Source organism: Epinephelus fuscoguttatus, linkage group LG8, assembly GCF_011397635.1.
Source record: "Epinephelus fuscoguttatus linkage group LG8, E.fuscoguttatus.final_Chr_v1".
Classification (NCBI taxonomy): domain Eukaryota; kingdom Metazoa; phylum Chordata; class Actinopteri; order Perciformes; family Serranidae; genus Epinephelus; species Epinephelus fuscoguttatus.
The window spans coordinates 19,446,104-19,458,208 of record NC_064759.1 but is presented as its reverse complement, the minus strand read 5'-3'; the positions used below and the strand labels follow the sequence as shown (position 1 = coordinate 19,458,208).

The following is a 12,105-nucleotide window of genomic DNA, read 5'->3' as shown; positions in this document are numbered from 1 at the left end:
TATGAGCAATCCTACAAATCTTTATGGTGAGATGTTGTTTTGTAGTGAGCTTACTCCAGTGAGCAGTCTTGCAGGATGACTAGCATGAGCTCTGGTTTCTGTTTGTTTTGCAGGTAGGTTTTATCCTCAGGGCACGTAGTGTTTCTTGTCTCTCCTTTGCCAAGATTATTCGGAAGACCTCACCACAATCCTCCTCCTCCATATCAATTCAGCGAAGTGTCTCAGCATGTTTTGCCTGTATGGTATGCACCATCTTCACGCGCGCGTGTGTGTGTGTGTGTCTGAGTGTGGTTGGCTGGTGAGTGCAGACTATATCACAGTCTCACATTGACCCGTCTGCAGGCACACTGCACACAAATATCTTGCAAATAGCTGTTGCTATAGCAATTCTCATTGTAGGTCTGGAGCAGCAGACTAATTGGGGATTACATCCAAGCATGTTGCTTTTAATGCTCTGAGTTGGTGGCTAAATATGTAAATATAGATAACTGTAATCAATCACACATTTGCTGTTTTACATCTCAGTGAATCCTTAACTCCTAAGGCAAGTTAATTAGTGGAAAAACTTGGTCACCTATCACCTATGTGGCACATTTTTTTTTTAAAGGCAGCGTGACTACTCTTAAATGGACTGTGGCAGCGTGTGGCAGTTATGACAAACCACATACAGCACATATTAAAAAAAGTCAAACAGCTCCCTCTACTGTTGTATTTCCTAAACTACAACAAGCTGTTACAAGATTCATGCCATTATTAACACACTGTTGCATCAGTACCAAAGCAGATGACAGAGTGCATACAATAATATGCGTAAAAACGTGCATTGTTTCATCTATTTATTAAAAATCCTACATTGCACATCCAACAATTAAACAACTGTAGCAATATGCACTCCCCTATACATATAACATTATACATTCAAATAAATAACGTATGCAATAAACTTATTTACATATTAGACAACAACTTATATTGCATTACTCTATTTTATAATAACGTACTCATCAGTGAGCATATTTCTGGGCCATAGCTCCACACAAGAGACTCACAGGGAGGTGAAAAGTGTCTTACAGGTTGCTCCTCATATTGTTTTAAGGTAGTGCAGTGTGATGCAACATATAAATATCTCTTACCAAAATAAAGATTTGAGGGAATTTAAATCTCGTTAGAAAGAGCACTTGGGTTTTCACCGATTTCTCCACAATATCATCATTCGTTCATTGAACACAGAGGAAGTTAAACTCCCTCTTCACATCGTGTAACATGGAATTATGAGCTATAACGCATCAAAGCAACTAAAACTGGGATGTGTTATTAATAATTAAGAGAAATGTACTAGTGTGAAATTAAAGGAATGTGTGTTTTGTGTACAGCTAGCATGTATTGCTATCGCCACACATACATATCAATACACTGATGTACAGTAGGCCCACTGTGTATTTTGATGCACTGAAACACTTCAGTTTACAGCAAATATACTACTACAGTGTATCATAGCTTAAAGCTCGGCTCACCACATTCTCTGTTGTTAACTATGCAAATTGGCAGTCGGTCATTTGACAACCAAACGGCAACACCTGCTCACATCTGCATTTTAATAGCACCCAAAGAAGAAAGTTTATTGGCTGCACGTGAGGTCGCTGCAGCGTGTGTACGCAGGTAGAGACAGCAGACTGGTCTACAGTAGAGCAGACTGTTGACGATGCATCGTGCCCCACCCCCCTGGGCGTTTCTGTCAGGGCGACCGTGTCACAGGCCGTCCATCATGGCCAGAAGGTCGTCTCCTTTGCTGCTGGCGCTGGGAGATTGATCTCCAGACTCTGTGAACTCCCCCATGATCTTGGCCAGCTCTGCATTGGCCTGCTGGTCCTGAAAGACATTGTTATCCACCAATCACAGTGTCAGAGTGGTCGTCACAAGGGACTAATACCTCATCACAGTAAATCCTGTTAGACTGGCAAAGCGTCACATCCCTGATCATTGACTGTGTAATCTTAAGCCTATCATTGAGATAAGTAACATTTGGCCCTGAGTCCGATCACAGGGCTTATCAAGGGTAAAAGAAGACTTGTCTGTCAAACTGTCTAACCCAGACAAACTTTTTAGATAAGACAAGATAAGATGAGATAAAAAGCTGTGAGTCAAACAGCTCTGAGATGAGTCCTGCTCCTGTCATGAACTGTCCTGGATGATATGTCAGTTTTAAAACATGTTTGATTTCATCATAGCCAAAAACAAGCTCCATTTGTAGTTGAGACACCCTGGAGATGATTCTGAGAAGGGAGGAGGGCAGTGTCCAAACAAGCAGGGAAGCAGACAGTCTGAATCAAAACCAGCATCGTAGCTACAAAAATGGTGAATACATTAGGAACTAGCATTCTGCGGAATGAGTGGACACGAGAGATAGAAGGGAGGCTCAGTAAACTCTGAATCACTCACTTGCCTGATGCAAGCAAACCGGACATAATTTTTTTTGTGATTTTGGCGACTGTCGTGATCATTGGCTCCTGTCAAATCAGCCCACCCAGCAGGTACGTGTACAGATAGATCCCAGGTGGAGCTTTTGGCCTCTGACTGGATAAGTGCCCTTTTTGCAAGACATTTTTTCTATTTGTTTTAATAACTTTATATTTTAGCTTTGAAATTTGGCTGCAGTTCTCAATTAAAAGCATGTTGTATGCCTGATTCCTCTTTCCCTGTCACAGCCATGCAAATCGAGCACCCTGTGGAGCAGCATCAACGTCTCCCTGACCTGCCTCCATGGACAGCTAGGTAATGATAGTGTTTACCCTAGGCCTCAGCATTGTTTGTCGCTGTTTTAAAATTAAACCACTATAAGAATATCTCAATACAACCAGCCTATCTTAGGCAATAACCTGTCATTTAGCTTAACAACAAGTAAGCTAGTCTAGTGCAACTCTCTCGCTGATTTGGGTTCACTAACCGCGTAGTGGGAGCAAAGACAGACACCGAATGGCTTTCCTATTTCCATGTATCTTTATAAACCAAAACTCTACATGAAATAATGTTTACGTCTCCCACTTCATGGCTCTGGTAATTCATTTTAAACAAATCTGATGTGGTTTGGTGCTGCACAAACATGTTGTGTGTTAAGAATGCCCAGGAGGAGCGCAGAGCTGCAGCTGCTGAATGCATCTGTTCCCTGGGATTTTTTAAGAATATTAATATCTTATTTAACAATAAGAATTAGGGTGTGATTGTCTGAAAAAGAAGGAGGAAAAGAAAACAAGCAGGGGAGGAGACAAAAGTGAGAAGAGAGCAAAGGAAAGGAGTGGAGAATAAAGTGAGGAGAAGAGGACAAAATGAGGAGGAGAGCAGAAGGCACACAGGCCACTAAAGAGTGTGCGGTGTGGCATTGTCTTCTTTGTTGTTGCCTGTTCTAAATAAGCAATAAATGCAGAAAGTGATTATGTGTGTGTAGCAGCTGTTAGATGCATATAATATAGATAGTGAGACACCTCATATTTAAGCTAGACATTTACCCTGCTCTTTACTGTGCACAAATGTACTGTATGTACTAAGGCCTCACGAGTCTTCTGGTATCGCCAACTGCCCCCCAATTTTTTTGGTTTGAGCAGCACAGCAGCTCAGAGAGTCTTGTAGTTTCCACTTCTCCTTAGATGACACACGACTGACAGTATAGTGAGACTTTGTCACTGAATATGCAGGTAAGTTTGATTTTCATGACACAAATACTGAAAATCAAATTACATCATACAAAATAGAAAAGTTTTGTGAGGTCAGATAACTCAGCTTTACTTTTGTTGCTTGGATGTTTATGACTCCATATGAAAGCTCATCTGGTCTTGATATTAATGCCTCCCTGTGATGACAAGAAAAGAGACAATGTTAGTTTTGAGTAATTAATACAAGTTAAATAGTTTAATTTCAGTAGCAGTTTTGTTTCATCAAGTGCCGTACGACACACTGACAGTACACACACAAATATGGAAACTCACTCTTCTTCCTCATCGGTGGCGAAGAGGTTGACACGGAAGCCGCTGTCTGCATTTCCTGGTTTCTGAACTTCTAACCCTCCCATTAACTTGGCCAATAGATTCAGCTCCTCTTTGGCCAGAGGGTTGGGAGCAGCACTGACCTGTTGACACACAATGCTTTGTTCACTACAGTGTATTCATGCTGAACCTGTTATTCACAAGGTCCTGCTGCTGCTGATTATGCACCAGGATGTAGAGTGTTCATCTGGACCAGGGTCACTTCATTAAGTTCATGTTCCTGTTATGTACTGAGAACACCAAATCAGCCTTAAGAATGCAACTTTTGTGCATGAAGTTCATTAACATTTTGTGTGTTAATAAAATCAGTTATGTTCACAGCACTGAGAGTGAAGCTGTTTCACCTTTGTGTGCTGAGCAGAATTTTTAGATGTTCCTGACATGTGGGTTTCCACTGGGCGGCTCACGCTGTACCTGAGTGGAAAGAAGAAGAACAGAGAGAATGAACACTTTGATGCAACATGGGGCTAAAGATGATCTGTCTAGTGATCCAGTAGTCTTTATATGTTTTACTGAATGGTGGGAAATCCCAGGCCTTTAATTCTCTTTATAACAGTCACACTGTAATGTAATAACATTGTGACATTAAATTACATAGGCTTAAATACCTAAGACTCTGGAAAGTCACCAAGATAACACCATCGCAAAGTTTTTAAAGGGACAATTCACTCCAAAATCAAAAATACATATTTTTCCTTTAGGGCGGCATGGTGCTGCAGTGGTTAGCATTGCCATCTCACAGCAATAGGGTTCCTTGGTGGAACCCTAGGGTGGGGGAGCCCTTCTATGCAGAGTTTGCATGTTCTCCCCGTGTCAGCGTGGGTTTTCTCTGGGTACTCTGGCTTCCTGCCACAGTCCAAAGACATGCAGGTTAGGTAAATGGTGACTCTAAATTGCCCATATGTGTATGTGAGTGTGAATGGTTGTCTGTCTGTCAGCCCTGTGTCTGGTGACCTGTCCAGGGTGTACCCTGCCTCTTGCCCAATGTCAGCTGGGATAGGCTCCAGCACCCCCGCCACCCCTAACAGGATAAGCCGTTACGGACAATGAACGAATGAAACTGCTTACAACAAGGTCTGTGGATAATCTTGAGTAACCAGGTCATGATTTCTGGAAAGAGACATTACTGTTGAGTTTTTCAATTGTATTTTTTTTTGGCGCTTTGAGCACCATGAGCAGAGTGCCATTATATTGGAGAGAAGGCAGACATCTCCACAGCTGCTACCTCCAACACTCTGCAACTGACACCAAGGGTAAGAGGAAAAATATGTATTTTTGATTTTGGGATGAAATGTCCCTTTAAGCCTTTGACTTAGTTCTTCTAAGTATGTCATGACTTGGATGACAGACAATCATCATCAGCCCACTGCAACTACATAAATACAGGACAAACAAGTCATGTTTTTGATGTTAATGTACATCTTTTGTGATGTGTGGTGCCTTACATGTTTGTGCCTAGTTTGGTGACCCTGTCTCCGAAAATCTCAAAAGATCCCTCCCGGAGAGCAGCACTGTAGTTTCCTCCATTACTGAACTGCAGTCTGGCCATCTCTTCACCAGTGCAGCTAAACATCCTGGAATTACCAAATACAAAAAATATATTTATTATAGACAAACGTGCCTTCAAACCTTTTCTATGCACATCATTTCTTTAGTATTTCTTCCTGTGACAAAAGTAGTTAGTAGCTCAACATGCAACACATCTAAACTTAGAATGTAAATGCTTGTTCAACAAAACCTCAGTAATGCTATTAGCTGCAGTTAGGCCTACTTAACTTAAGATTACAGTGTCTGGGTGAGATCAGCAAGCATATGAAAGGCAAAAAACAAACATTAAAGATCACTGAAAGGACCAAAAGTACATTTATGATCAGAGCCAACTGTTTAATCTCAGTCTCGGTTATCGCCGTGATTCTTTAGAGTGAAGACTGTTTGGGTCTGAGTGGAAAAAGCTGTATAAAGTGGTACCTTATCAAGCCGGGGACTTGTGTTCCATAAGGCACAGGACCACTAGTGGGGAGCACAAAGCGACCATTTGAGTTCTGCACTTTGTCCTTGAGGAAAATAGATACCTGGCAAAGAGAGAAAACAGAGAAACAGGTTTGTGAGGAAAATAAAACAAAAAACAAAAGTGAATATAATATTATCCAGTTTATTCTCTCCAAGATACTCAAACCTGACAACATAATGGACTTACTCTTATATGCATGTCTTGGAAGAAGATAAGGAGAGTCTGTCTGATCAGCTGGAATTCCCCACTAGACAAGGGTGTGTACATCTAGAAATAAAAAGGTAAAGATGAACGATAACATAATAACATAATGCAAAAATTAACTACAAACCGAATGTATGTATATACATGTTTCCTTTATTATCAAAGTTAAACAGTATCCCATTTAACCTCATACTACCATAAAATAACAAGCAATGTAAAACATCTGTTGCTGCTGACACTTGACATAATGTGTAGTCATACAGCAGCTCAGCGTATGTGATTATAATCCAAATGGTAAGGAATTATGACAGCATAGTGAATTACCTGCATCCCTGACTATGTTGCATCAGCAAAGTAGAAAAAATAAAATCACTGCCACTTAAATTGCTTGTATTAAATGTTTACTTAGTTGAATTGGATGGAATTGAAAGGCTATGACACTTCTAACGTTGACATGTGTTTCCTGTTCTGGGTCGTATAAACTGTACTACATGGCCTTTTTTAAAATCTTGTTTGGTGATACAATGTAAGTCATTGCTTTGTAAAGTCAGCTCTGTACTCCACACCTGACTGTATGACAAAACCAAAAAAAAGTTGCTGTTTTAAGTAGTTTCGTTTTTTCTTCTTTTTTCTTCTTCTTGGTATAACGAGCCAACTAGCATTTTTTGCTTTCCACCTCTTTTAAAATCAGAACTACTGACTGTATAACAAAGACGCTCAACTTGACAGCGGCCCCAAAAGTGAAGACAAAATATTTTGGTGGCCCCCTGGGGACTGGCTGCAGTCATAAACCCCGCCCCCTCCATGTTAGCAAATGGGACATGGGCCAAATTAAAAGATCAATCAAGGTACGTAAACAGTCTTCAGACACTTTATGTCACATGTTCTGGTCATGTCCGAAACTATTTCATTTCTGGGCTTTAATATTTAAAATTTTCTCAACACTGTTTGGACGGCTGGCTGCCCCATCTATGTCAATGGTAATATTTGGAGTAAGTCCTTGCGATGTTAACTTAAGTAGAGTCCAATCGGACATTGTCTCTTTCTGCTCACTTGTGTCCAGACGGCTCATCCCATGTGAATGGAAGGACTCTTCACCTCCAACATATGGACATTGGATCAAGGATGTTATGTATCATTTACAATTGGAGAAAAGCCGTTGTTTTATTAAAGGATCAGCTGCACGCGTCTTTGCCACCTGGCAACAATTTTTAACTTTTGTGGCAAATATGGAAGCTGAAAAATTGTAATGAAACATGCTATACTCCCCTACTTATGTCACACAACTTAATTTGTCGTGATTTTTCCCTTTTTTCCGTCTTTCTTCTCTATTAGATTTCCTTTAACTGGTCTGACTTTCTCTGTCTGTTCCTGGGTTAATGGGTGTGTGGGGTTGTCTTTTTCTCCTTAATGGCTCTGTGTTTGTTTATTAATACTCTGTATATCTTTATTGAATTACCAATAAAAATAAGATCAAGGTACACATCAATAAATTTTTCCCAAAGATGGTTTCTTCATTTAAGGTGTCTCTTTTCACGCTGTTGTGTGTTCAAGTATTTGTTTTCCCAATAAGTTTTGTTTTCAGTAGTTATTTAATGCTATAAAAAAGGAAGCTGACATTATGACTGACAGCTGTGTGTGCTTTGATGAATGGCGCTGCATGCGACTGGAATCTACCATGTAGATTCTGGCTCCAAATGATGTCACCAGTGCAAGATGGCAGCTGTACGTGGATATTTTGCGACATTGTGTACAATAGGAGAAGGTGAGACACATTGTCCATCTTTCTATACAGTCATTTATCACACCTAATTAACTTGCCATTAAAAACTCAAAGATCACACCGCAGGAAACCCCAACAAGCCATGTGTAATGCCTCTACGCACTCCTGTCCAAAACTAATGTGAGAAGAGTTAAGTCACACATGTCATACCTCTATGAGCTGTCGGTACGTCTCATCAACCTGGCTGAGAATGCTGGGAGTGTCTTTCACAAAGTCCTTGATCGCATCCATGTGGTTGAAGGAGACGAGAAGGATGTCCTTGGGCCGGGGACAGAGGAGCACTTGGTACTTGAAAGCCATGGTCATCAAATCATAGAGCTGCGAGGAGGGAAACACATACATGACGACACTGAGTCATCCATCAAAATAAAAACAATGTTACTGTTGTGTAATAAACAGTAGAGGGAGCCACATACAGCAGCATTCAGTGTTTAAGATATGAATCACTCACTGTTTCAGAGTCACAGTTGCACTCTGCTTCAAGGCAACAAAATGATCCAACATGTACACACTTGATATATGGACATAAAGCACTGATTGATATGAAGATTTATCTAATGTGGATCTGAAGCATGCTTGACTCTAAAACACTGATCTAGTGTGTATACTGAGGAGGCTGGAAAACAAACTGTGCAGCTGATGAGACAATGTGATGAATGAGCAGAGTCTTATGTACTGATGTGAAATTCAAATTAGAAGACAAAAGGAACAAAACAATTCAACATGTGCTCATGCTCAGTGTAGCGCTGTGCATGAGGGCTACGAGATGACTCACCTTGTCCATGCTGGCTTGATTGAGTCTCATTATGGAGGCATGGGCGAGCCTGTCGAACACAGTCCGCAGGGCCTTCTTGGAGTAAAGCTCCTGTGGCTTGAAAAGCTCCTCGAGGAACTTTTTGTTGAACATGGTGGTGATGATGTCATTCATAACTAGTCAGGCAAACAGCACGACAGAAAGGTACACAGAGTTAACTGAGGTTAGACGAATGCACCCTCGTCGCTGTAAGCTCAAAAGCAGGCAGCGTTCTATACACTATGTTGGCCCAAACCATTTCATACAAAGCCTAACCCGACAGCCCTAATAAAGCAGCAGCATGGTAAGCCATCAGCGGATGTCCTACTTGGTAGCAGGGCAATAGCCAGGTAGGAAAATGTTTGTGTTCACTCTCCAAAAAGAGTGTTTCATTTACAGTGATTATGTCCATCAATCACTGTTGCAATTGGCTGAAGTCATTACAATCACTGCTGCGACTGTAGGAAGTCAAGCCTCATTGACTAACTTTCACTTTTCACAAGCTTTGTATTGGCTCAAGGGTGGGGCAGATAAACTTGCCTAACTCAGTGAGGCTATGTACTATTCTCTGTAGTGCAACTTACCCACTGTAAGACTGTTCTCAGAGCACAGACAGACAGTGTGGTGACCCCTGATGATCTTCTTGATATATGCAGAATAAACAGGTGCAATACACAATATTTTGGAGTTAAGAAACATCATCAAGTGTATGTTGTGTCTTATGTGGAATATGGAATATGGGCCTGTGTGGTAGCTTTAAAAGGAATACTTGACCCCCACAATGACATCTGTATAGAAATTACTCACTGAGTTACATTAAATTTGTGAGAAAAAAAAACTTGCCTCAGTGGTGAACAAAGAATGCAAAAGCAGAGAAAATTCTTGATGAATTGAGGTAAAAGAGGGCTGCATTTAACAACAGCAAAACTAAAAATATCAACAGACATGCATGTTTGCTTATACCTCAATATTTAAAACAATTCGGCATAAACAGTCTCATGCATGGATGTGCATTTCATTGAAATCCCACCTCCCAGCTTGTGTATCAGCCAGGACTTCTGCTGTCACTCACCCATGCCTGTCGCTTAGAGGCAGGATATGAACAAAATACCTGAGCAAAAGTTCAAACGCATGCTTGAGACTGTTTATGCAGAAGTGCTTCAAATTGTTTGATGTAGTTTCAGCTAAAATGCAAGTGTTGGGAAATGCTGGAAATATGACTGGGTAAATGAGGCTTGGAGTAAAACTGCAAGAGTTGTGTGAGTGTTTGTAAACTGATGTTTTGACTTGGTTTTGCTGTTCACGTGGACCCCTTTCACTTCAATTCATCAAGAATTCTCTCTGGTTTTGGAGTCTTTGTTCACTGCAGAGGCATATAAAAGAAATAAAGTTATGTTCATGAATTCAACGTACATAGGGTGGGTAACAGATATACAAATATATATATACCCATCATTTTGAGGGTGAAGTATTCCTTTAAACACACCTCCTTTCATTGTTATTGAGGTTAGTTTGTGGCCAGAACCTGAGCCTGATGTACCTGGGTGCAGAGCCAACCACATAATACATTTCTCGTGAGCTGATGTGTGCATATGAAATCTCATCTGTTGTTTACTTCTCAAGTCCTACTGTTTATCCAGCGTGTTGGTTCAGACTAGGCCAAAGCAGAGCAAAGAGCCACAAATGCATGAGTGCATGATTATGCTGAAGCTCTGTAATAATACCTCTCCTTCTGTCATCCTCTATCCAGCCAGCTACAGTGAAGACTTTATGATTTAAAGGGAGACAGATAAATGAAATGCTGTTCTGGAAACTAGATTGTTGAATGACAAATAACTCATGGCTTGACCAATGTTGGTATATAGAACATTTACATATAGCAGATAGAGCAGTTTCCCATTTACTTACACTGGAGCATTGAGAACTAAGAATTAAAATTAGCTCTGGGACAAGACAACCAGTTGACTCATTAATGTTAACTTACTGTTGACTTCTTATCAACTGCCAAAACTTATTCCTAATTCACCAACCAGTAAACGTGCAAACGGGCTGAAATGAATGGGCAGTTATCAGACGTTTTACTGCAGGGTGACATTTTTGTTGTTAGCCGCTAAGCTAGCTACCTTTCTTAGCTTTGTCCGCGGGGATATTCTGAGCTCTGAGCCGCTGGTCCAGGATGTACAGCATTTCTCCACCGAGGTTGATGAACAGCAGAGGCAGAGTTCTTGAAGACATGGTGGTGTTTGGACCGTTGAATATCCTCAGAAAACGTAGGTAGCTAGCGTCTGTAGCTAGCTCGGAGGCTTGTTGGCAGGGGGTCTGTCTGTTTGGTAAAGCCTCTTCTGGTTGCCAGGCCACGAAGCAGACAGCCAATCAGCGCACTGTGTGTTATGACGTATACGGAAACGGGCGGGGTCAAGTTTGTGTGAAACTTTCAGTTAGACCCTTCACCACAGTGTGAATAACTATAGGCTTTAACAACCTATGGCCTGGATACACAGGGTTTTGACGTGTTTGCCTATAAATATATAAATATTTAAAATATATATGGGTCGCAGCAAACCTCCACCAGCTCTAAAAGATGGAGAGAATAAGGGTGGAGGAATATAATTGCTGCTGGAGACTCTGTGGGCAGGTGAATGCCAGTCACTCATATATTCTGGTCATGTATGAAACTACGAACATTCTGGCACAGGATTATTTTGATTCTTGAGAGACCTATAGGTTACAAGATCCCAAGGGACCCATGGATTGTTTACTTGGCATTAATACTTGAGGACATTATTTATAAGAAGGACTTACTCTGTTTAAAATCCTTATACTGGCATGCAAAAAGGCCATTAAACCTGACCCTTCATCTACAGAAAAGCGAATGGACATTTCAGAGGAACTATATTCCAAGGAAATACTGATCTTTCACCTGAGGACTAAAGCAAGGGCACATGTGCAATGCTGGGATAAATCGACGGTCTATAAAAGAAATGAGTGTTATTTGGTGTTATTTAGCCTGAAGACATGTATTAAAAGTTGTAAACTGATTTGCACACATCCAAATTATACTTTACCAGTAAGATTACCTTACAATCTCAATTAACTTATGCATTGTGTTCTCATACTGTCCCCTGACCTCCAGAGGTCACCACACACTTCTGCCTTCTTGATCTTGTGAAATACTTGATACTTTAACCTATTCAACCCTTTAAAAATCCATCTAATGAAAAAAAAAAGGAAATGACTTTCTGTTACTCATTCTGTCGCTAAAATGCTGATGTTGAAA

At 40.8% G+C, this 12,105-nt stretch overlaps 1 protein-coding gene across 1 annotated transcript; it reads right to left on the bottom strand.

Moving 5' to 3' along the window:
* Window positions 1–829: 829 nt before the first annotated feature.
* On the bottom strand, window positions 830–11,174 carry oscp1b (organic solute carrier partner 1b). Its single transcript, XM_049583019.1, has 10 exons — window positions 10,952–11,174; window positions 8,811–8,965; window positions 8,186–8,353; window positions 6,235–6,315; window positions 6,006–6,109; window positions 5,483–5,611; window positions 4,382–4,451; window positions 3,981–4,120; window positions 3,781–3,844; window positions 830–1,869 (listed from the first exon to the last, which is right to left on the bottom strand). The coding sequence occupies exons 1-10, from the start codon at window positions 11,061–11,063 to the stop codon at window positions 1,750–1,752; spliced, it is 1,143 nt and encodes a 380-aa protein (XP_049438976.1). The 5' UTR covers window positions 11,064–11,174; the 3' UTR covers window positions 830–1,749.
* Window positions 11,175–12,105: the final 931 nt, after the last annotated feature.

Excerpts from the sequence above, each read along its gene's own strand:
- oscp1b (XM_049583019.1), bottom strand. The coding sequence starts at position 11,063 with ATGTCTTCAAGAACTCTGCCTCTGCTGTTCATCAACCTCGGTGGAGAA. Across the intron at positions 6,316-8,185 it reads CGTACCGACAGCTCATAGAG|ATGTACACACCCTTGTCTAG; the intron begins GTATGACATGTG and ends TTTTATTTCTAG. Across the intron at positions 1,870-3,780 it reads TAAACATCCAAGCAACAAAA|GACCAGCAGGCCAATGCAGA; the intron begins GTAAAGCTGAGT and ends AATGTCTTTCAG.